The sequence below is a fragment of the Ovis canadensis genome, chromosome 1 (assembly GCF_042477335.2).
Source record: "Ovis canadensis isolate MfBH-ARS-UI-01 breed Bighorn chromosome 1, ARS-UI_OviCan_v2, whole genome shotgun sequence".
Taxonomy (NCBI): domain Eukaryota; kingdom Metazoa; phylum Chordata; class Mammalia; order Artiodactyla; family Bovidae; genus Ovis; species Ovis canadensis.
The window spans coordinates 240,312,575-240,335,678 of record NC_091245.1 but is presented as its reverse complement, the minus strand read 5'-3'; the positions used below and the strand labels follow the sequence as shown (position 1 = coordinate 240,335,678).

The 23,104-nt window shown below is 43.2% G+C and overlaps 1 protein-coding gene across 1 annotated transcript in view; it reads right to left on the bottom strand.

Annotated features, from left to right (window-relative positions):
- The window catches only part of MINDY4B (MINDY family member 4B), a 41,043-nt gene extending 24,994 nt beyond the window's left edge, over positions 1-16,049 (bottom strand). The window contains exons 1-5 of the mRNA XM_069597036.1: positions 15,943-16,049; positions 15,396-15,423; positions 13,572-13,739; positions 2,864-2,983; positions 2,050-2,141 (exon numbers count right to left, since the gene is read on the bottom strand). Of these exons, the coding sequence (XP_069453137.1) occupies positions 2,050-2,141; positions 2,864-2,983; positions 13,572-13,739; positions 15,396-15,423; positions 15,943-16,049 (515 nt within the window). The remainder of the gene's footprint in view (positions 1-2,049; positions 2,142-2,863; positions 2,984-13,571; positions 13,740-15,395; positions 15,424-15,942) is intronic.
- Between the last annotated feature and the right edge of the window lie 7,055 nt (positions 16,050-23,104).

Below are 23,104 nucleotides of genomic sequence, written 5' to 3'. Positions count from 1 at the left end.
TCCACCTCTATGCTTTTTCTCATGCACTGCCTTTAATATGCATGTCCTGTCTGTGCTTTCTGCCTGATCACATCCTACATGTCATTTGAGGCTGCCTTCAGGTTGCCCTTAGTGACTTGTAATTTACTCTCATCTGGCGCTCACTGGGTCCAGCATTGTCCTAAGCACCTAACACATATCACCTCATTCAATCCTTTCAACAAGCTGTGAGGTAGACACTATTATTTCTCCTATTTTAGAGGTGAGGAAGGGAAAACAGGGAGGTCGAGGAGTCTGCCCCTAGTCTTCTGCCTTTACAGCAGTAGGGCAGTGACTTGAATGCAGGCGGTGTGCCTCCTGACTTAACCACTAGATTATCCTCAACCATTGGCCCTGTCAAATAATCCCAATGGGTCCGACTTCCCTGGAAATGAGAGCCAATCTTTACATCAGAGACCTGTGCTATGCTCATTTTCTAAATATTTAACATTGACAGCTGTGGTCCTAATGAAGAAACACATGATAGAGGTTAGTGAATGAACTCAGCCATGATTTATAAAATCCACCTAGCTCTATGATGATACCGAAATGAGTAATAAGAGCCTCATACTCCAAAACCCCAGTGCAAGGTAGAATGAGAATAAAACAAAGTGCTGGGAAACTACAGAGGAAGGAGAGAGAACTTGTGCCTGGGAACATTCAAGAAGGCTTCGTGGAGATGGTGGATACTAGCAGTTATTCATTACCATTGACTTAATACCAGGTACTGTGCTAAATGCTTTCTATTCGTATAGCAAATGTATGTGTTTCATCTAGACTGCTTGGGATCTCTTTTACTCAGTTGGTGGATACATCCTGCCATTGCTTTGGGTATTCCTGCTAGTGACTTATAGTTCTGAACTTTCTGAAGACCTGGAGCCATCTTTCCTGGTAGTGACTAGGAGTTGTGCCACCTTCCCATAGGAGGGTACATAGTAGATGCCTAAGCAGGGGTGAGAGGTGAAAAGGCCCCGCTTCCTTATCTGAAGATGGAGCAGTTCCCCCCTCCGACCCCCACCGCTGAGAGCTCCGATGGCTCAGGCGGAGCCTAGCCATCACTGGCAACCACCTGCTTCCTGCACTTCTCTTTCTTCCTGAGCCTGTTTTACTCTGCTCTCTTACGGGTTTCTTCTGAGGATATTCATTCCCTTAATAAATCATCTGCATAAAAAATTTCCATCTTTGGCTCTGCTTCTAAGGAACCTGGCAATTCATGTTCTTAGGATAGATGAGATATTCAGTTCCTGTTTTGGGTGATAACTTATCCCTGCTCGAGGGTAGGTAGGTGCCCTTTAATTATTTCTGTTTCTCCTAATAGCAATCATATAGCCTTGCACATGATAGGGGCTTGTTAGCATCTAAGAACAAAATAATTTGAACTGACTTAAAAAAAAATAGGCAGCCACCAAACACTGTGCATTGTCAGCCTGATTAAATGGGAGGGTGAATTCTCTATTTATGAGGCTTTTCATCGCCCCTTTTGTTCTCTCTCTGGAATTGTTAGGTTGGGGCTTCCCATCAAATGTCAGTTGAGCCCACCTGGAGACCTGGTGCTTCATTTTACCTGTCAGGGTGGTCTGCGGTGGAGCATAAAAACTGTCAGCATTATTCCTGCAGCTGAACATTGAGGGGGACTCTGGGAGAGCCCTCCCCAATTGTGAAATCCAGCCCCTCTGGGAGAACCAGGGCCATTTCTGTCTTTTTTTATTTTTTAAGATTCTTTTTAATATGGACTGTTTTTAAAAAGACTTTATTGAATTTGTTACAATATTGCCTCTGTTTTATGTTCTGGTTTTCTGACTGTGAGGCATGTGGGATCTTAGCTCTCTCTCCAGGGATCAAACCCGTATCCCCTGCATTGGAAGGCAAAGTCTTAACCACTGGACTTCCAGGTAAGTCCCCACTTTTTGCATTCTGAGTCAAGTCTCCTTCCTGAGGCAACCTAGGGGATTTTCCCTGGTGATTGTTTAGCCCATAAAGTTTTTCATAAAATGGTTAATTCTTTTCGAGTCCTTATTATAGGCCTCTTACCTGAGGAAGTTACAGTCTTTTCCCTTCCTTGTAAACAGCAGGTATTTAATGATGGATCCTTGTACAGCCATCTGAATGCTTCGGACACCTCCCTGAAATGGCAGTGGATGAATAGTGAGGAGCAGGGCTTTACAGTGGTATTGGAGCACTTAGGGACCACATTATAAAAATGAACTCTTGGAAATGGATGTCATCATTTATTCTTCTTGGCAGCCTTTTCCCTCTTGATGCACAGCATCCCTAGGCTTAGCAAAAGGACACTGCACTCTACAATGCCACACCTCTCCATGGAGTATGGCTGGGTGCCGTAGCCAGACTAGAACCTGCAGTGACTTGCTTCACTGTGGAGCATTATAGCCAGCACCCCAGGCTGTCTGTCTTCCTCTGTCCCACCTTCACTGTGCTCCTGTCTCACATTCAGCTTTGAGATTTGTAGGAAGTAAGGAACTAGTCGGCTAGCTCTTGAAATTCTGTGTGGCTAACGATCAATGATATGAATTATTGAGGTTTTAAAACAAGTCAGAAATTCCTAGATCTCTCTCTACCTCTAAATTCTTAGTGATGTTTAGAGCTTTGAAAGAAGAGCTAGGAAAAGCAGAATTTGCAAGAGGGTAGGGAGGAGTTTGAGACTTTAGTACATCCTTGATAGCGTCTTAGAATTTTCAACACACCAAGTCTGTTATCATTTACATTTACATTTTAAATTATAAACATGTTTCTACATTTGACTATAATGAAAACATGCATTTATATGGAGGAGGGTGGAAGGAAACACAGGGAGCATAGGATTAAAAAAGAGATCACCTGCGCTTACCTTTCCCACTTGCAATGTGAAAGCCAGGTCAGAAAAAGGCTCATGAAACTGGAAATAAGCCTTTGTCCAGTCAGAGCTGAAGACCTGGATGGTATTTCCAAAGAGAGTCTGGCGCAGTTTCTGAAAAAAGGGGAACAAATGGTTCAAAGGGTATTCTTCCTAGACACAGCCTTTAGCAAACAGCCCTAAGCCAGGTGGTGAAATCACGGAGGTGGGCCTGTCCCTTTCCTAAAGTCAGGTTAGCATATTACTCTGTGCCTCTGAGCGTGATTGTCCAGCCCTTTGCAGAAGGTTTGCATCAGGTTCGCTTAGGACACTTTATCCTGAAGGCCCAGAGTGTCAACTCTGCACCTGTTGTCCCCATCTGAGTTTTGTCCCTGTGTCTGTCTCACCTTCCATTGCCAGCCATCTTCCCTGTTCGCTCTTACCATCCATGATAAGACTGCTGTTCTGTTTTCATGCCTCTTGTCCCTCCAGCCATGACTCTGGAACCTCTACCTCTCCTGCCTTTGGGTCTTTCTCTCTTGCTCCGGAAAAAGGGAATAGGCAGGCCTCTATGATTGTAACCTGAGTGTGATAGTGGTGTAAATGGTATTCACCAAGCAGCCTTTGTTCTTGCCCTAGAATCTTTATGTTCTTTTCTGGGTACTCTGCAGCATGTTGAGATTAGAGAGGGCCTTTTAGAAAATCCCAGAAATCTTGATACAAGCCTTTGTAAACCAAACACATGACAAAAAGGGAATGCCTTTATAACCAGAGATGCAAGAATCTGTTAGTATGTGTTAGGTCCTATGTGGGGTATAGATGCGTAAAGAGTCTAACTTTGCAACCACGTCCAATAAAGAATGTGTGGTGTTCCAGTAGACAAAGTGCCAGGAGTGAAGAAGACTTCTGACTGAAGCAGTCAGTGAAAGCTTCGTGGAAGAGGTGGCATTTGAACAAGGCTGGCAAATGGCATCCTGTGTTTATTGAGCACTTTCTGTGCGCCAGGACTGGGCTAAGGGCTTTGCGTTCATTATGTTAATTTAATTCTTTGAGAAAGGTCCCATTTTATAATTAACCATTTAAATTGACCATTATAAAATGACCATTTTATAATTATCCTCCTTTTACAGGAAGGTATTTGCAGAAGATCACCCAGCCAGAAGAAGCCGAGCTGGGATGCACACCCAGTCTAACAGCACGGAGCCGCCTCCCAGCTTCAATCCTGTATGTGCCTTCCTTATGACTGCTGTGATTGTTATGTACTGATCATTGTTGAATTAATGTCACTCATTAGCTTGGGCCACTCTTTGGTAATTTAGAAAACATTTAAAATGTTTATTTAAATATTTAGAAGGACCCTTTACACCATGTCCTTAATGGGGAATCAAAGTCACTTGCCATAATAAAAAATAGAGAAAAGCAAACACCATGTGTTAATGCATATATATACAAAACCCAGAAAAATGGTGCTGATGAACCTATTTGCAGGGCAGGGTAGAAGCGCAGACAGAGAGAATGGGCTTGGGAACACAGTAACGGAAGGAGAGGGAGGGACGAATTGAGAGACTGGCACTGACATATATATGCTGCTGCTGCTGCTAAGTCGCTTCAGTCGTGTCCGACTCTGTGCGACCCCAGAGACAATAGCCTACCAGGCTCCCCCGTCCCTGGGATTCTCCAGGCAAGAACACTGGAGTGGGTTGCCATTTCCTTCTCCATATATATATACTACCATGTGTAAAATAGCTAAAGGGAAGCTGCTATATAGCACAGGGAACTCAGCCCAGTGTTCCACGACGACCTAGAGGAGTGGGATGGGGGGAGGCTGGGAGGAAGGCTCAAGGAAGAGGGATATATATACACATATAGCTGACTTATGTTGTTGTACAGCAGAAACTAATACAACATTATAAAGCAATTATAATCCAATTAAAAATTTAAAAAAACTGTACAAAATAGTGACCAAAAGTAAATACATAAATATATAATAGAAATAAAATGATCTTATTGAATCATGCTAGAAACCATTCTCTATGAAGTCTCTGACTGAACCCTGCAGTCTTTTTAATTAAAAAGGGAGATAGTGGTGGTGGTTTAGGAGCTAAGTCATGTCCGACTCTTGTGACCTCATGGACTATAGCCCAGCAGGCTCTTCTGTCCGTGGAATTTACCAGGCAAGAATACTGGAGTGTGTTGCCACTTCCTGATCCAGGAATCAAACCCAGCCTCCTCCACTGCAGGTAGATTCTTTACCAGTTGAGCTACAAAGGAAGACGTGAACATGTCCTGCCCCTTAACTGGTCTTCTCCCTGGCCTGCCAGAGTGAAGAGGGGCCTGAATCTCCATGACGCAACCACATGTTATTCAAAGTCACTTACTGCCGCAGCCCCAAACACCCCATACTCCAGCTCAGGGACACATCGCACACTCTGCAACAGACCACACAATGGCCTGTCACTTGTAAAGGAGGGGAGGCGGGGCAGAGAGGAAGACCTACAAATGCACATACCTGGTACCAAGGTATCTGGGGACAGTGAGCAGTTCAGTGAGACTAGAACATTGTGTGTGTGTGTGTTCCAGGGTCATGGGGCAGAAAGTCAGTGGAAGCTCAGACTGGAAAGTACCTTGAATCTGATTCTGGAGTGTTTTGAGCAGCACGCTCAGGCATTTGGAGCTAGCTGAAGAGTGTGGACAAATGGAACATGGAGTACAACTGATCCAGAGCCAGAGTACCTCTTCTCAGCAGTGCGCAGAGCAAACCCTGATGGTTTCCAAGGACACCTGCAGGAGAAGCGTGCATCTGGAACAGTCTTCTCAACGTCCGACCAGGGTCTGCTTCCACGCATCTGCGCATGTTAAGTCGCTTCATCTGTGTCCGACTCTTTGTGATCCCATGGACTGCAGCCCACCAGATTCCTCTGTCCAAGGGATTCTCCAGGCAGGAATACTGGAGTGGATTGCCATTTCCTTCTCCAGGGGATCTTCCAGATGCAAGGGTCGAACCCATGTCTCTTGCATCTCCTGCATTGGCAGGCAGATTCTTTACCACTAGTGCCACCTGTGGCTGGAGTTTATTTCCTGGCCACCCCACTCCTACCTTTGCAAGAAAAGATAGTCTCAACAGAGAAAAAGGAGTACAGCAAGGCCATCAAAGGCTGTATGTACCAAGAGAGTCCCTTGAACAGAAAGGAGATCAAACTAGTCAATCCTAAAGGAAATCAACCCTGAATATTCATTTAAAGGACTGATGCTGAAGCTGAAGCTCCAATATGGCCACCTGATATGAAGAGCTAACTCATTGGAAAAGACCCTGATGCTGGGAAAGATTGAAAGCAGGAGAAGAAGGGGACCACAGAGAATGAGATGGTTGGATGGCATCACCAATAAATGGGCATGAACTTGGGCAAACTCCAGGAGATAGTGACAGATAAGGAAGCCTGGCATGCTGCAGTCTATGGTGTTGCAAAGGATCAGACACGACTTAGCGACTGAACAACAACAGAGAAAAAGAGGCAGATACGTTTCAGAGTGAGTAAGAGCCCAAAACTGCCCTTGAGGGAAAATGATGTTTCCCGTGTCTGTCAAGGGGAGGGAGCAGAAGACACAAAGGCTGCTCTTGGAAGACAGAATTGGTGTGCACTCTAACCAAAAAGGGCCACCAACTCCTGGGCAGAGGACTGCATATGGATGGAACGTGTTTCTCTGACATCAAGACTGCATAGCACAGAAGGAAAATGGCTCACTCCTGACTCCAGGATTGAGAAGCCTCTGCTCTGCTCCTTGCTGACCGATTGCCAAACCTAAGACTTTCTTTGCTTCTTCTGAAATGGGGATAACCCCTGGCTCAGCCTCTATCCCTAAAATGGAAAGCTATCCCACTACAAGAGAAGATGTATGGAAAGGACTCTGGGAACCATAAGTGCTGTTATTACCTCTGTGAAAACACAGTCTGTCTATGCTGGAACGTCTTATGCTTCATGGAAGAAAGTTTCAGCCCAGATGGAAAAAGACCAGAGACTGGCAGGAGTAAGGGAGGAGAAACCGTGGGTAATGTGACAGACTGAGACCGTCAGAACTAGGAAAGCTTAGAATTCAAATTCAACTGAAAAATTCAGTAAGCCAAATCCAACTCTTGTTTATGTTGCCAGCTGCCCCTTCCAGCTTAGGGAGCATTGCCATCCAGATGCATCTTGGGGAGGCCTAGAGCAGAGGGGCTACAGGCCCCTCGGGGCAGCCCCCACTGGCCAGCATGGTGATGAAGATGACCCACCTTACTTATGTAACACTGACTTTAAAAATTTTTGTATTGGGGCATAGTTGATTTACAATGTTGTGTTTCGGGTGTACGAGAAAGTGAATCAGTTATCCATATGCATGTATCTACTCTTTTTTTAGATTCTTTTTCCATATGTCATTACAGAGTATTGAGAAGAGTTCCCTGTGCTATACAATAGGCCCCGTGTGTGTGTCTATGTGTGTGTGTTAGTCATTCAGTCATGTCTGACTCTCTGCGACACTGTGGACTGTAGCCCACCAGGCTTCTCTGTCCTTGGGAGTTCCCAGGCAAGAATACTGGAAGGGGTTGCCATTCCCTTCTCCAGGGGATCCTCCCAACCCAGGGATCGAACCCGGGTCTCCTGCATTGCAGACAAATTCTTTTACCATTTGAGCTACCAGGGCAACCCACAATAGACCCTTTTTAGACATCTATTTTATATATGAGTGATAGTCGCTCAGTTGTGTCCGAGTCTTTTCAACCCCATGGACTGGGGACTGCCAGGATCCTCTATCTGTGGAATTCGCCAGGCAAAAATACTGGAAATATTTCTCCAAAAATACTGGAGAATGAAAGACCATTTCCTTCTCCAGGGGATCTTCCTGACCCAGAGTATCTTTATATTATATATATTTTATATATAGTAGTATGTATATGTCATTCTCCCAGTTTATCCCCCCCAACACTGACTTTCATATCAATATAATTTATAACAAGATTAACCTGACACACAGCAAACAATACATATATTTTATGCTGCCTCGTAACTAGACACAAATGGTAAATTGTCCTAATAAATGACTGTAATGAGTGTTATTGTTTAACACAGTCAAGCGGAGTTTGTAGTTTTTCTCTCTTTACTTTGTTAGTTTTCCAGGAATACTTACCTCTCCTTCCTGATTGCTGTGATGATAATAAGGATAATGATCATTATTTCTCTTTCTCTCTCTCTCTCTCTCTCACACACACACACACACACACACACACATGCACGTACCCACAGATCATTCTTCCCAACAGATTCATTTCCTTACCCTGACTGCCTTGTCCCTTCTCCCTGGGCTTAGAGTTTCCCTGTGACCACCTGTCTCTATCCATTGCTCAGCCACATCACCATCCTTCACAACTTGAAGTAGAATAATTCTCTCTGAAGCTCCTTCCCTGAATCCTTGCCTGCTTTAGAAATTGCTGGACCATTGTAGAATCAGGGAATGTAGGACTAGTGAGTCCTAAGACATTTCTAAATCAGCCCCCCAAGTAGAGTGGTAATCTCTAGACCTGGTCATGTTCACTGTCCGTTTCTCAACATCTGGTGCACTACCTGGTACACAGTAGGCTTGCAAGAAGTATTTGTTGAATAAAAATCTGATTTGGTCCTTTCATTTTACAGTTAAAGAACTTGGGGCCCAAAACAGTGAGGTGGCATGCCCAAGGTCACATAGCTAGTAAATGGTACTGCCAGGTCTCAAATGTAAACCTTTCAGCTGGCACCACTCAGGGTCCCAGCAGGAAACAGATGGCACTCAAGTCAGGATAACTGACTTGAGGAAAGTTTAATTCAGGGACTATTTACAAAGATGATGGCTGCATGTGGGGAAACCACAAGGGCTAATGTAGAGTTCCAGAGCTACCAAGAATGAGAAGTTGTTATGTCTCCTAGACTTGGAGGTGGGGAAGGAAGAGTTCCGAGGGAGCACTGCCTCCAAAGGAGAGGGATTCTGCCAGCTTGCTCAACCTGACTTCATTCCCATCCCTCCCTCCACGGCTCGCATTGTTCAAACTCGACAGGAAGTCAGAGGAGGGAGCCCTATTGATGAAGTGAGTACAGCTCAGTCTCCAGGGAAGTAAACAGAGTGGCAAGGGGTTAGAACAAGTGTCTGAAGGGGCACACAGATGATATCCACTCTCCTGTACTGAGATGCTTCTCTTGGAGATTGTCCAGAGGCAGTGAATTAATTAATTAAATAAACATCTACTCTAGGCCATCTATTAGACCCGTGTTGACAAAGGTCAGCCAGACCTCTGTTGATAAAGGTCCGTATAGTCAAGGCTATGGTCTTTCCAGTGGCCACATACAGTTGTGAGAGCTGGACCATGAAGGCAGAGCAATGAAGAATTGATGCCCTCGAACTGTGGTGCTGGAGAAGACCCTTGAAAGTCACCTGGACAGAAAAGAGATCAAACCAGTCAATCTTAAGGGAAATCGGCCCTGAATACTCATTGGAAGGATTGATGCTGAAGCTGAAGCTCCAGTATTTTGGTCATCTGATGTGAACAGACACATTGGAAAAGTCCCTGATGCTGGAAAGGATTGAGGGTAGAAGAAGAGGGTGTCAGAGGATAAGATGGCTGGATGGCATCACCAATGCAATGGACGTGACCTTGGGCAAACTTTGGGAGATGGTGAGAAACAGGGCGGCCTGGTGTACTGCGATCCATGAGGTCGCAAAGAGTCTGACATGACTGGGCGACTGAACAATAACAACATGCTGGAGTCACCAGGCTCTGGTAACTCAAAGCCAACTCATTGCCTGTTATCCTCTGTTAGAGCTTCACTCTTCTGGGTCTCCCCCCAGAATATTTTGATCTCCCATATTACATATTTTAGATGATCCTGCTGGGTGGCATTCCAAATAACTGCTAGGCAAACCCCTAGTTTTGTTTATTGGCTGCTGATAAAAGAGGCAAGAAGAATGTGTTCCAGGCTGGGTTCTGCAGAAGGGTTGTCTCTGGAGGAGGATGGAAGCTGCTGCTGGTGGGAAGATCAGCAGCAGTAGTGGGGAGGGGGCGGGGAGGGGATGAGATGGGGGGAGGGGATAAGCCCTGAAGAGGACTCTCACCTTCTCCGAGGATCTCTCCTGGGTCGCCAGCCTGGCCGGCCATTCATTACACCACACACACTGTAAGATGTGAGGCTGGGGAAGGGAGAAGGCTGTGGAACTGGATATAGGGCAGCAAAAAGCAAGAAACAGAAGAATCAGTGACAGTGAAGGGGCCTTCTGTGCATTGCCTACTCCTTACTTTTTCAACAGATTCCCAGCAAAAAGCATGTTCCAGTCAGGAAGTCCCATGCATCCCAATTCCAAGTGGAGGGGGACAGCGAGAGTAGCAGGATGCTGACAAAAGGTGCTCTCATGTGAGAATGAGGATCCAATCACTCTGAAAATTTGCCAGGCGGCTACAATGCCGAAATGTCCTTTACAACTGGTCTGATCAAGCTTCTACACTGACTCCTGGACATGCATATTCAGAGTCCCAAGGCTCATCATCTTGAAATCCCAGGGTGTGTTTAATTAATGCTGCTGCTGTTTAAAGGACACACTATCATTTGGTCCTGATAATTGGAATTCGTCCAAATTCAGCTTTTTTGAAGAAAAATCAATTCTCTCTTCTGGGACTTCCTTAACACTCCATCAAGTCTGATTCTTTTGTCTCCAAGCCTCTTCCAAAGGGAGAGAATTATCTTGGAAAAGTCACTGAGGAGGTCTCCAATTGCATCACGTCTGTGTTTATAGACGAGTGGGAGAATTCAGACCCAGGCTTACTGGCCTCCACAGTATAGAGAGAAACTAGAAGACTTTGGAAACATTGGTGACTGCCTCTTTTTTTTTTTTTCCTTTTCCTGTTTTTAAAATGCATAAAGGCATTTTTTAAAATGTAGTTTTTGTTTTTCGGGGTGGGAGGGACAGTGCACTGTGCCACACAGCGTGTGGGATCTCAGTTCCCTGACCAGGGGTGGAACACACATGCCCCACCTTGGAAGCGCAGAGTCCTTACCACTGGACCTCCAGATAAGTCCTATAATGGCGTTTTAAAAAACAGATTGTCCATACACATGATTCAAAATCCAGAGAGCACAAAAAGCTATGCTGAGACTTCTCTTTTGTCCCTCCACCCCCACCTCCCCCCTGCCACTACTGTCACATTTTAGGAAATCTTCTGGAAAATTCTGTGTGCATTTGCAGGCAAATACAGTACTAGTATAGAATCATAGTTTTCTCTGTTTTGCATATAAAAAGTAGTCTATTTCCTGTTTCCTGATATGTGTAAATTTTAAAATGACCTTCTCCACAGAAATTCGTTGGTGGCTAGTAATACTTGTTTATTAAAGACTGAAATTAAAAGATGCTTGCTCCTTGGAAGAAAAGCTATGACAAACCTAGGCAGAAAAAAAAAAAAGCAGAGATGTTACTTTGCTAACAAAAGTCCATCTAGTCAAAGCTATGGTTTTTCCAGTAGTCATGTATGCTTGTGAGAGTTGGACCATCCATACAGAAGGAGGCTGAGTGCCAAAGAATTGATGCTTTTGAACTGTGATGTTGGAGAAGACTCTTGAGAGTCCCTTGAACAGCAAGATCAAATCAGTCAGTCCTGAAGGAAATCAACCCTGAATATTCATTGGAAGGACTAATGCAGAAGCTGAAGCTCCAATACTTTGGCCACCTAATGTGAAGAACTGCCTCATTGGAAAAGACCCTGATGCTGGGAAAGATTGAAGGCAGGAGGAGAAAGGGACAACAGACAACAAGATGATTGGATGGCATCACCAACTCAATGGACATGAGTTTGAGCAAGGTGATGGTGAAGGGCAGGGAAGCCTGGCATGCTGCAGTTCATGGGGTCACAGAGTTGGACATGACTGAGTGATTGAACAACAACAAAGACTGTTCATTAAAGACCTTGTACAGTAAAATACAGATACACTCAGCCCTCTGTCTCTGAGGATACTGGGGGACCAATGGTACTAGGCAATTTTATATAGGGGACTTGAGTGTGGTGGAGGTTGGTTTCCTCTGGGGGTGCCTGAAACCCATCCCCCAGGATACTGAGGGATGACTTCAGTTGCCCTAACTACTGTTCCTATAGCACATCGTAGGCAGAATAACCGTGGAGGCTGGAGACTCTAACAGGATGACACTACCTGTCTTAATTTTTCAAAAGGAGAGTGATGAGCTAGATGCCTGAGATACAAATTAAAGCACCATCCAGGGGCTGGGCCACCAATGAGCCGAGTACCGCATCTCTGAGGGCCCTGCCAGCCTGTCTGCCTGGGGCATCCGGCATTCAAGCATAAGGGGGAAGGTGGGTTGAGGCAGAAAGGTCTATGATGATGGGAAAGAGCATGCGTGCCTCCCAGCAGGTTTGTACCACAATTCCGGCAGTGGAGAGAGTTGCTCCGTGAAGCCTGTGAGGATGTGCGTGAAGATGAAAAACATGGGGGCTATAGTCTGTGTGTGATGATGTCCCATCTGGGAGTCTGAGGAACAGTTATGGGTTATGTTGAGGTTGGAAATACTGCAGTAAGGGCCAGCTTGGCCTCTGGGGGCTCACAAGGCAGGTGGAGACTGTGAGGTTCCCCCAGAAAGGGATCCGGCCCCCACCCCATCCTCCCAGCAGGGATCCTGCCTGTGGGCACAGACTGCGGAACTTTCTGTCCATGGTGGCCTGACTGCAGCCTTGCTGGTCTTTGCCTGGATGGTCAGGCTGGTCCTGGGTGTGTTCTCAGAGTACATCCAGGTGTGCAGGGCAGCGTGTCCTCAGGAAGAAAGCACCTCTTCCTACTTTTGTTCTTAGGGCCTCAAGGAGAGGCCTCTGCCTATGTCTCTAGAATATAGTCTGAGGGGATGGGCTGAATGTGGAGAAATGATCCCTGATGTTCACTGTGATTGAAAGGGTGATATTGGAGGACACTCCTGTCGGAAGGATCGCTCAGCCTCACTGGTGCTTTTTTTCCTTTCCTCGATCCCTAGCTTTGCTTCCCCAGGTCCCAACCATGCCTCATTGACCATAACAGCTGGTTCTTTGGCCACTTGCCAAGACATTGCCCCCAGCCCACACAAGGAGATGTGGCTGGGTCTCTGCCCTCAGGCCCTCACCCCCACCTTGGTCAAGGTTTGAATGGAGCAAATGGTCCCTGGCAACAGCAGCTTCCAGATCCACTTGGATTCTCAAACTTTTGGGTTCGCTTCAAATCTGACTATTAGTTGGCACCCCAGAAAGTGTTTCCTCCTTGGGATCGCGTGCTTGCTGCAGGACTGAGCCAGGGAAGGGTCCCCATCTTCCTCCTGTCCACACAGCACAGGGGTCCTGTCTCCCACATCTACCTCGTTTTTCCACCTTTGTCGTCTTTATCATCTACCCCATCCTACCTCATATGGTCAATTATTTGAGTTTAACACCTTCATGCCTTCACATTTAGCTGTCAAATTGAGGCAGTCAATAAAGAGAGACTCTCAGTGTTTGGGAAGGAAAGACTGTAACATCACCAGTGTCCTTGAAAAATACCATGCATAAGTCATGTTCATTATATTCTCCTTTAGCAATAACAACTGTCCGTCGTCTTATCTTCCATAATACTCTCACATGACAGCCGATTAGATTCCCCCAGCCTTGTTGTTTGGGGAAGATTACGTTTCGTCTCATGTTTAATTGACAAGCTGTACTTACTGTGGCCATTGCTAGGGAGACAGGAAAGCCGCCCGATTTTGAAGAGATGATAGAGGGTTTGGGAACAGAACAAAGGCTACTTGATGGCAAATGTCCTTGTCCTTTTGGCTGAGGCCTTCCTGTTCCGTCTTCAGTTTCACCAGCAGATACACGGTCACCTTCATGATTCTGTGTAAAATGCCACCACCACCAAAAAACAAAGCAAACAGCTGGTGATGACCTTTTACTTTGCTTTCCTTCTTTTCTCTTTCTCCCTGAAATATCAGTGTTCATAAAATGTTGTCTCCCTTTTAGAGATGTCTGAAAATGATCATAAATAGATATAAAAGAGGCAGAAAAATCCCAGTGTCTGTGTCAAAGGGGTTCTCCCAAGTTTTATGTGACTCGATGAGGTTAAGTGTAACTATGGAAACATAATTAATGCTTTCAAGACCTTGACTTGAAGTTATGTTTATAGACAGTTGTAAATGTTACTGTCTCTTGTTTTGAGGAGACAACATTTTATAAACAAGAATGAATCTTTCTAGTCTATACAAAGTATTTCTCATTATATTGTTAACTGGCCAGTAAACAAAGTCAGGTTACCTTCTTTTAATTCGTCTCTCAGATTCCTGATCCCTAGCAAGTGAGTGCAATGATTTTCTTCCTTAAAAAAACCACTCCCTATCTTAAAGGAAAAAAAAATCCATTTTTACTTTTCTTAACTGATTCTTACAGCATTTAAATATAAGATAGCATCAGTTCTTCTTCCACTTGGTTTAGACTTCTATCCTAATGTCATGAAACATGTCTGACCAATTGGTAGCTGAAACATGAAGGAAACTGCCTTCCTTGTTTGCTGGATTCCTAGAGGCTAAGATTCTTTATCTCAGAAACACAGCATCCCAGTCATAGACTACTAATGGGATAAGATGCATTTTGTAAATCACATGGAAAATCTTTACATTTGTAGCAGGGGGTCTCCCCCACCTTGTGGAAAGCTTAACTCAACATTTATTTATTTTTTTCCTTGCAAAGATTGTTTTATCTTTTGACTATTCTCTTCCCCCAAATGATAGCTAGCTCCATTTAATACTTCTAGGACTGAAATAGAAGTATTCTCTCTCTCACTGTAATGTAGACTGGCTAAGAGAGTTTCAGCAGAAATAATAAGGTTTTTGATCATATGTTACTTGGAGCAAGGCGCTTTAGTGCTATAGTTAAAATATTAATAATTCAGTTGTTTGACTGTATTATACATTAGTGCCAGGAAAATCACCTTAATATTTTGTGCAGAGTTTGTTCAGTGATTGAATTAATATCTGAAATACAAAGCCTGTTACCTTCTAACCTTTTCAGGTGACAGGAGAGGAAAACGTCTTTCATCTTATATTGTATAACAGATTTTAAAATACCTTTTAACATCTGAATTCAGTCATCTTTTCCGTATTTGAAGATGGTGAAGGAAAACAATTTTTCAGGAGCTGAATCTATATGATAACTATTTTCAGAACTACTTTTCTTCAGGATCACTGAAGCTCTTGGAAGTCAGAATCTAGTGCTATTTCACAAGTGTAGGAACTCTAGATTCTCATATGATTTTTATTTTTGAAAATAATAACCATATGGGCAAAGTAGCTAGTAAAAGTAAGAAGAGATTTTTATGAAAAAAGAAAGCACAAGAAAAGATCTCCAACAGGGTTTCCAGTTTTGTGTTTTCACACAGTAAATGCCAAGTGCCCGAGTGACATTACATGCACAGAAGAAATGGAGATTATGCTGTTAATGTGATTGTTTGAAGAAGCAACTAGAGGAAAACACTCTGGCTTTGAGAAAAGTAATTACCTGAGAAGTTGTATTATTGGTTCCCAACCTATAAATGAAAGAGAAAACATCAAGAAAATTACTCAGTCTATTCAACCCTTATTCCCTCAAACCTCCACTTTGCTTGGGATGCTTTTTCTGCAAACAGTTATACCTGAAGCATTTTAAATGTAAATCTGTAATGGAGACTTCTCACATAGAGAGCGTAAAAGCTGGTTGTTTAGCCACATAAAATCCCCCTGGTTCTAGGGGGGCTTCCCTGGTGGCTCAGTGGTAAAGAATCCACCTGCCAATGCAGGAGACGGGGGTTCCATCCCTGAGCCAGGAAGATCCCACATGCCTTGGAGCTGTGCGCCCAAACTGTTGAGCCTCTGCTCTGAAGCCCAGGAGCCATACAGCCCATGCTCTGCAACAAGTGAAGTCACTGCAATCAGAAGCCTGCGCACCACAATAAGAGAGTAGCCAGTGTACCAAGGAAGACCCCCAAAAGACCAAAAATAAATATATGAAATTAAAAAAAAAGAAATCCCTCTGGTTCTAGAGGATTGAGAAAATGAAAACATCTTACCGGTGATAACTAAAGATTTCCCTCCATTTGTCAAGAAATAAAATCTTTCTAGTTATCTCCTCTAAATCCAGCCCTTGGGAGTTTTGTGGCTCATCTGAGGGCTCCATAACTGTTAGATAATGTAAAGAATTGGAAGAAGGAAGTTGTTCAAATGGGAGAGAGAGCGGACTGGCAGTGAAAAGAGTTGGCTGGCAAAGATGCCCAGGTGATGTGTGTGCAGTCCCTACCTTTCGACCAATGAGGAGATCACGCCACACAGTTGCAGCTCTGGGCTTTTTGTAAGACCTTGCTATCAGATCATGATTAAACTTTCATTAGGGGTGGAATACTTCTCTGTTTTTCTTCACTGTATGGATACCATGAATGTTTAATCCAAGACACAGATTTATAAACAAAAGGACTGCAATTACTTATCTGTATCAAAGCAACTGGGATAATTTAATTGATGAGAGATATCATGTTAGTGGAATGTGATAGCACCTTATGCTGTGTTGCCTCCTTGGAACTGTGTAGTCAAAGAGACTAAAAGCCATCATGATGATATTGAAAAACAGTATCAACTACTATTGGGTAAAGTGTAGGCTGAGGAAGAAACTGGCCATATCAAGGCCAACTTGATATGGATTTTAGCACACAGAAACCTTATACAATTTGAAGAAGGACTGGTTTGATTTCTTTCTGGGATAAGTTTTAAAGTATGTCTCTTCCTATTAGCTGAATGAATTGTAGCTTTAATAACTGGCATAATGAAGAATGTTGTTGGTTGTGATGGTTAATTTAATGCACCTAACTTGTTAGGCTATGGTACCTAGCTTTATTATTGACTACACCAAAGCCTTTGACTGTGTGGATCACAACAAACTGTGGAAAATTCTTCAAGAGATGGGAATACCAGACCACCTTACCTGCTTCCTGAGAAAGCTGTATGCAGGTCAAGGAGCGATAGTTAGAACCAGATTGGAACAGTGTACTGTTTCCAAATTGGGAAAGGAGTATGTCAAGGCTGTATGTTGTTTATTTAACTTATATGCAATGTACATCACGCAAAATGCCAGGCTGGATGAAGCACAAACTGGAATCAAGATTATTGGGAGAAATATCAGTAACCTCAGATATGCAGATGACACCACCCTTATGGCAGAAAGCAAAAAGGAACTGAAGAGCCTCTTGATGAAAATGAAAGAGGAGAGTGAAAAAGGTAGCTTAAAACTCAACATTCAAAAAACTAAGATCATGGCATCTGATCCCATCACTTCATGGCAAATAGATGGAGAAACAATGGAAACAGTGAGAGAATTTATTTTCTTGGGCTCCAAAATTACTGCAGAAGGTGACTGCAGGCATGAAATTAAAAGACTCTTGCTCTTTGGAAGAAAAGTTATGACCAACCTAGACAGCATATTAAAAAGCAGAGACATTACCTTGCAGACAAAACCATGCTTTGTCATCTAGTCAAAGTTATGGTTTTTCCAGTGGTCATGTATGGATGTGAGAGTTGGACTATAAAGAAAGCTGAGCACCAAAGAACGGATGCTTTTGAACTGTGATGTTGGAAAGACCCTTGAGAGTCCCTTGGACTGCAAGGAGATCCAACCAGTCCATCCTAAAGGAAATCAGTCCTGAATATTCATTGGAAGGACTGATGCTGAAGCTGAAACTCCAATATTTTGGCCACCTGATGCGAAAAACTGACTCCTTTGAAAAGACCCTGATGCTGGGAAAGATTGAAGACAGGAGGAAAAGGGGACAACAGAGGATGAGATGGTTGGATGCCATCACCAACTCAATGGACATGATTTTGAGTAAGCTCTGGGAGTTGGTGATGGACAGGGAGGCCTGCCATGCTGCAGTCCATGGAGTCGCAAAGAGTTGGTCATCACCGGGCTACTGAACTGAACATTTAAATAGTAGATTTTGAGTGAAGGAGATTATCTTTCATAATGTGTGTGGGCCTTTTCCTATCAGTTGAAGACATTAAGAGAAAAGACCAAGATCCCCAACAATAGAAGGGAAGTCAGCCTGTAAACAGCCTTCAGACTTGAACTTGCAGTGTCAGCCTCTTCCTGGACCCCCAGTATGCCAGCCTGCCCAGCATATTTTAGACTTGTCAGTCCCCACATTCGTGCAGCCAATATACATGAAAGTGTTAGTCACTCAGTTATGTCCAACTCTTTGCAACCCTATGGACTGTAGCCTGCCAGGCTCTTCTGTTCATGGAATTCTCCAGGTAAGAATACTGGACTGGGTTGCTATTCCCTTTCCAGGGGATCTTCCTGACCCAAGGATAGAACCTGGGTCTCCCACATTGTAGGCAGATTCTTTACCGTCTGAGCCAACAGGGAAGCCCTGACCAATATATATGTGTATACAAATTGAAAGAGAGAGATTCTTATATCCTGTTGGTTCTGTTTTTCTGGAGAATGCTGAGAAATACAGTGGGTTTTTTTTTTTTTCCCAATCAAAAACAAATACTGGTTATCAGAAAAAGATTCCTATCTTTTCTGTTTGAAATTGAACCTCTTAAGCAGGAGGTCACTTTCTCTATGACATTTCTGATTATAAGGTTTGTAAAATCTTGGGAAGACTAAGAGGTCAAAGCAAAGAGGCTATGTGGATTTATTATGACTAGAGTGAGGGTCAGAGCTGAGGGGACTGATTGTTTATGGAAATGCAGCAAGATACCACATCAACCACTTTTGCTTGAGGATGCTCTACCTTCAGTTTTCTTAAACTAACTTTTAGTGATTGTTTTAACCATTTAATATTCAGACGTCTCATAAACTTCCTTTGGGTTCAGTATTTTTGTTGTAAACGTAAGAGGCATAAAGAAATTCTTTTTCATTTCCTCCTTTATAGTTTTAATGGTGGCTTGGAACTATGAGAATGCAGGGGACAGGTAGGAGAGCAGAGTGGTAAAGAGCATGGCCTCTGGGCCCCCATTGTTTTGAATCATGTTTTCACCTCTTGCTAGCTGTATGGCCTTGGACTAGTTATTTAGTCTTTCTGCAGCCAGTTTATTCATCTGTAAAATGGGAATAGTTGCATATCTATGAAAATGGTATATCACTTACTTGCTGCTGCTGCTGCTGCTAAGTCGCTTCAGTCGTGTCCAACTCTGTGCAACCCCATAGAAAGTAGCCCACCAGGATCCCCTGTCCCTGGGATTCTCCAGGCAAGAACACTGGAGTGGGTTACCATTTCCTTCTCCAATGCATGAAAGTGAAAAGTGAAAGTGAAGTCGCTCAGTCGTGTCCGACTCTTAGCGACCCCATGGACTACAGCCTACCAGGCTCCTCCATCCATGGGATTTTCCAGGCAAGAGTACTGGAGTGGGGTGCCATTGCCTTCTCCGATATCACTTACTTACACAGGTCTTATTTATCTTGTTTAATCCTAAAAAGTAGAGTGCCTGAACCAAATGATATGGTTATTTAAAGACTTTTGCTACATAATGCCAAGTTTTACCATTGTTTGTGAGCATCCCTTGCCCAGTCCCTCTTGTTCCTTGTATTCCTAAATTGGAATTTGTGGTCCCATTCTTTTCAATCAAGAAAGTGCTGTCTTTAATTCTTTTATCTTTCTTTGCAGTTAGATGTTGATAAATGTTCTAGAATGGAAAAGACTGGTCTGTAGATGACATCAGGAGTTAAGAATGTGATTTAGCTATATTCAGAGGAAGGCAGTCTCTCGGGCATTTTGTCAAAGAACTTAGAACAGGAGCTTGGGTATAAGAATTAGGGTGAAAAGAAAAGATGGAATTGGGGGATCTTGAGATCCAACCAGTCCATTCTGAAGGAGATCAACCCTGGGATTTCTTTGGAAGGAATGATGCTAAAGCTGAAACTCCAGTACTTTGGCCACCTCATGCGAAGAGTTGACTCATTGGAAAAGACTTTGATGCTAGGAGGGATTGGGGGCAGGAGAAGAAGGGGACGACAGAGGATGAGATGGCTGGATGGCATCACTGACTCGATGGACTTGAGTCTGAGTGAACTCCGGGAGCTGGTGATAGACAGGGAGGCCTGGTGTGCTGCGATTCATGGGGTCGCAAAGAGTCGGACATGACTGAGTGACTGAACTGAACTGAACTGAACTGAGCCAGATCTGGAGAGATAAGGTGGGAGAGGGGTGTAGAAATATGTAGAATTTAGGGTTGTCCCCCTCACTTTTTAATACCTTTGTTCCCGCCACATGCCATGTGAAGTCACCTAAATCTCCCTAGACTGCCTGTGGTGTATCAAAGCATCCTGCCTGAATACAAGGTCTCACACAGCAGTGGATGCAGAGCAGCAAAAGTTGAGTACAAAGCAGGGTTGTGGGAGAGGAGGGAAGTTTTGCAACACTGCAGTGAGTCAGGGGGTTAGGGAGGATGGTGGAGGGCCTGAAATCGTTTGCCCATAAAGGAAATACACTATGTAAGTACAGAAACTTGTGCCTGAATCCATTTGCTTTCTTTGTTGATAATTTTGAATGATAATTCCAATGATTTCATGAGAAAAACTAGCTTTTATTCCAAACTTGGAAATTAACATGTGAACACTTAATGTTATTACTATTTGCTGTAGTTTCTAAGCAAACTATGATTGATCTTTATAGTGTTACCCAGTTCATCCTTACGGTCAAATCTGAAAAACTTGGTGCTTGCAAGTGTTTTGACCAGCTTGCAAAATGATCCCCAACTTTTCTTCTTGCTGTTTTCATAGGAGGCTTTATATATAGAAATCTGGAAGGAGAATTTGACTGCCTTTTGGTGTTTTTTCTTAAATAAAATCTTGTTAAGTGTTTCAATTAACCTTACCCATGGAAAGCTCTTCCTTAGGATTAAGTTAAATCCTTTGCGGTTTAATCTTTCATTTTCTTTAGTTCTTCTTTCTGTGGAGATAGAAATTTTTTGATTAAGTCCTTCCTTAAGGCCTGGAAACTAGAAGATAGCTGATATATTCCCCCTTTTGTTCCTTGGTGGTGTGGTAAGGAAGAGAAAGAGAGTGTCAGGCCCAAGGTCAAATGCTAGAGCCTCCCTTGTGACCTTAACCTTGGAGAAGTTACTTCATTTCTATGAGCTTCACTTTCTTAGTCTCCTTTGACTCAAAGAATCATAATGAATATGACTTATGTGAAAATTCTTAACCTTTTATCAATGTTTTCTTGCCTCTTATATATTAAAAATTCTCCTTTAAAAGTTTTACTTTTTCTTACCTTTATGCATTTTACAGGTGGTAGCACAGGCTAGGGATACAATGAGAAGTCAAAAGCGCTCAAGCATGAAGACTGGGGCATTGGTCCCTCCACCAGTGGGCATGTGGTCTTTGGTTGGTCACTTAGACACTCCTGTTGGATCATAGTCCTGCTCTGAAAGGTCTTAAAGACCAATGTGGTATGATAGGAAATATATTTGGTCTTTGTCCAAAGAATTCCTAAAATACTTGGTATTTCAACTGTAGAACACTTAGGTGGTGTTGGAGAAACAGAGAATTTGTTTCTTTGGGGGGAAAAAAGTCTCCCAGTTGGTGTCAGCAAGAATCTGAGATCCAGTATTTAAAGCACATGTTCTGAGGTCAGAGTGGGTGGGAATTTTTGCTCCTCTTCTAAGCACGCATCAGTTATCTTCAACTCTTTGCGACCCCACAGACTGTAGCCTACCAGGCTCCTCTGTCCCTGGGGTTTTTCAGGCAGGAATGCTGGAGTGGGTTGCCATTTTCCTTCTGCAGGGGAATCTTCCTGACCCAAGGATATTATCTCCATTTCGCCAGTCAGGAGTCTAGACATGGTTTAGCATCCTCTGCCTAGGGTCTCACAAGTCTGTTGGCCAGGCCTTGTATTCTCATCTAGGCTCATCTTCTCTTCTCAGCTCACATAGTTGTTGGAAGAATTCATTTCCTTGTGACTGTATAAGTTATTTCTTCAAGACCAGAAAGAAAAAGGGAGGTTCTGCTGCTTCAAGTTTCTGATCTTGGGGAAAGCCTAAGCTCTCTTATAATAAAACTAATTTGATTAGACTAGGCCCACCCAGAGTACTCTCCCTTTTGATTAACTGAAAGTCAAACTGATTAGGGACTTTAATGACATCTGCAAATGTCCTTCACCTTTGCCATATCAGGTAACATAATTATGAGAGAGACATCCTACCACCATTGCCGTGGTTTGTTGGCTTTTTCTTGTGTAAGTCTCTTTCTTGTGTGAGTTTTGGCAGATTGTGTCTTTCGAGGAACTGGTCTGTTTTATTATTTTAAGTTATCAAATTTGTGAGCATAGAGTTATTTATAGTATTCCTTTATTACCCTTTTAATGTCCATGAGATTTGTAGTGATGTCCCCCCTTAATTTCTGCTACTAGTTATTTGCATCCTCTCTCTTTTTCATCTTAGCCTGGCTAGAGGCTTCATTGATTTTATTAATCTTTTCAAAGAACCAGCTTTTGGTTTCATAGATTTTCTCTATTGAGTTCCTGTTCTTAATTTTATTGATATCTGCTCTAGTTTTATATATTATTTGTTTTCTTTACCTTGCTTTGGATTGAATTTACTCTTCTTTTCCTAGTTTCCTAAAGTGGAAATTTAATGATTGATTTTAGATCTTTTTTTTACTAATATATGCTATAAGTTTCATTTTCATTCAATGCTATAAATTTCCCTCTAAACACTGCTTTTGCTGCATTCCACAAATTTTGATAAGTTGTGTTTTATTTTTATCTAGTTATCCTGAGATTTCTTCTTTGACCCATGTCCTATGTAGAAGTATGTTTAATCTCCACATATTTGGGGATTTCCCAGTTATCTATTATAGATTTCTCACTTTATTCCATTGTAGTCTGAGTAGACAGTGTATATTTTTTATTCTTTTAAATTTGTTAGCTTTTGTAACAAATGTAAAAGTTCAACTGGTGGACCAGGTAAATGTATTTCATGGCCTATCGAATACCTAATAGAATGTGGGCACCAACCTAATATCTTATAGTATGTTGCTGCTGCTGCTGCTAAGTCGCTTCAGTCGTGTCCGACTCTGTGCAACCCCATAGACGGGAGCCCACCTGGCTCCCCTATCCCGGGGATTCTCCAGGCAAGAACACTGGAGTGGGTTGCCATTTCCTTCTCCAATGCATGAAAGTGAAAAGTGAAAGTGAAGTTGCTTAGTCATGTCCAACTCTTAGCAACCCGATGGACTGC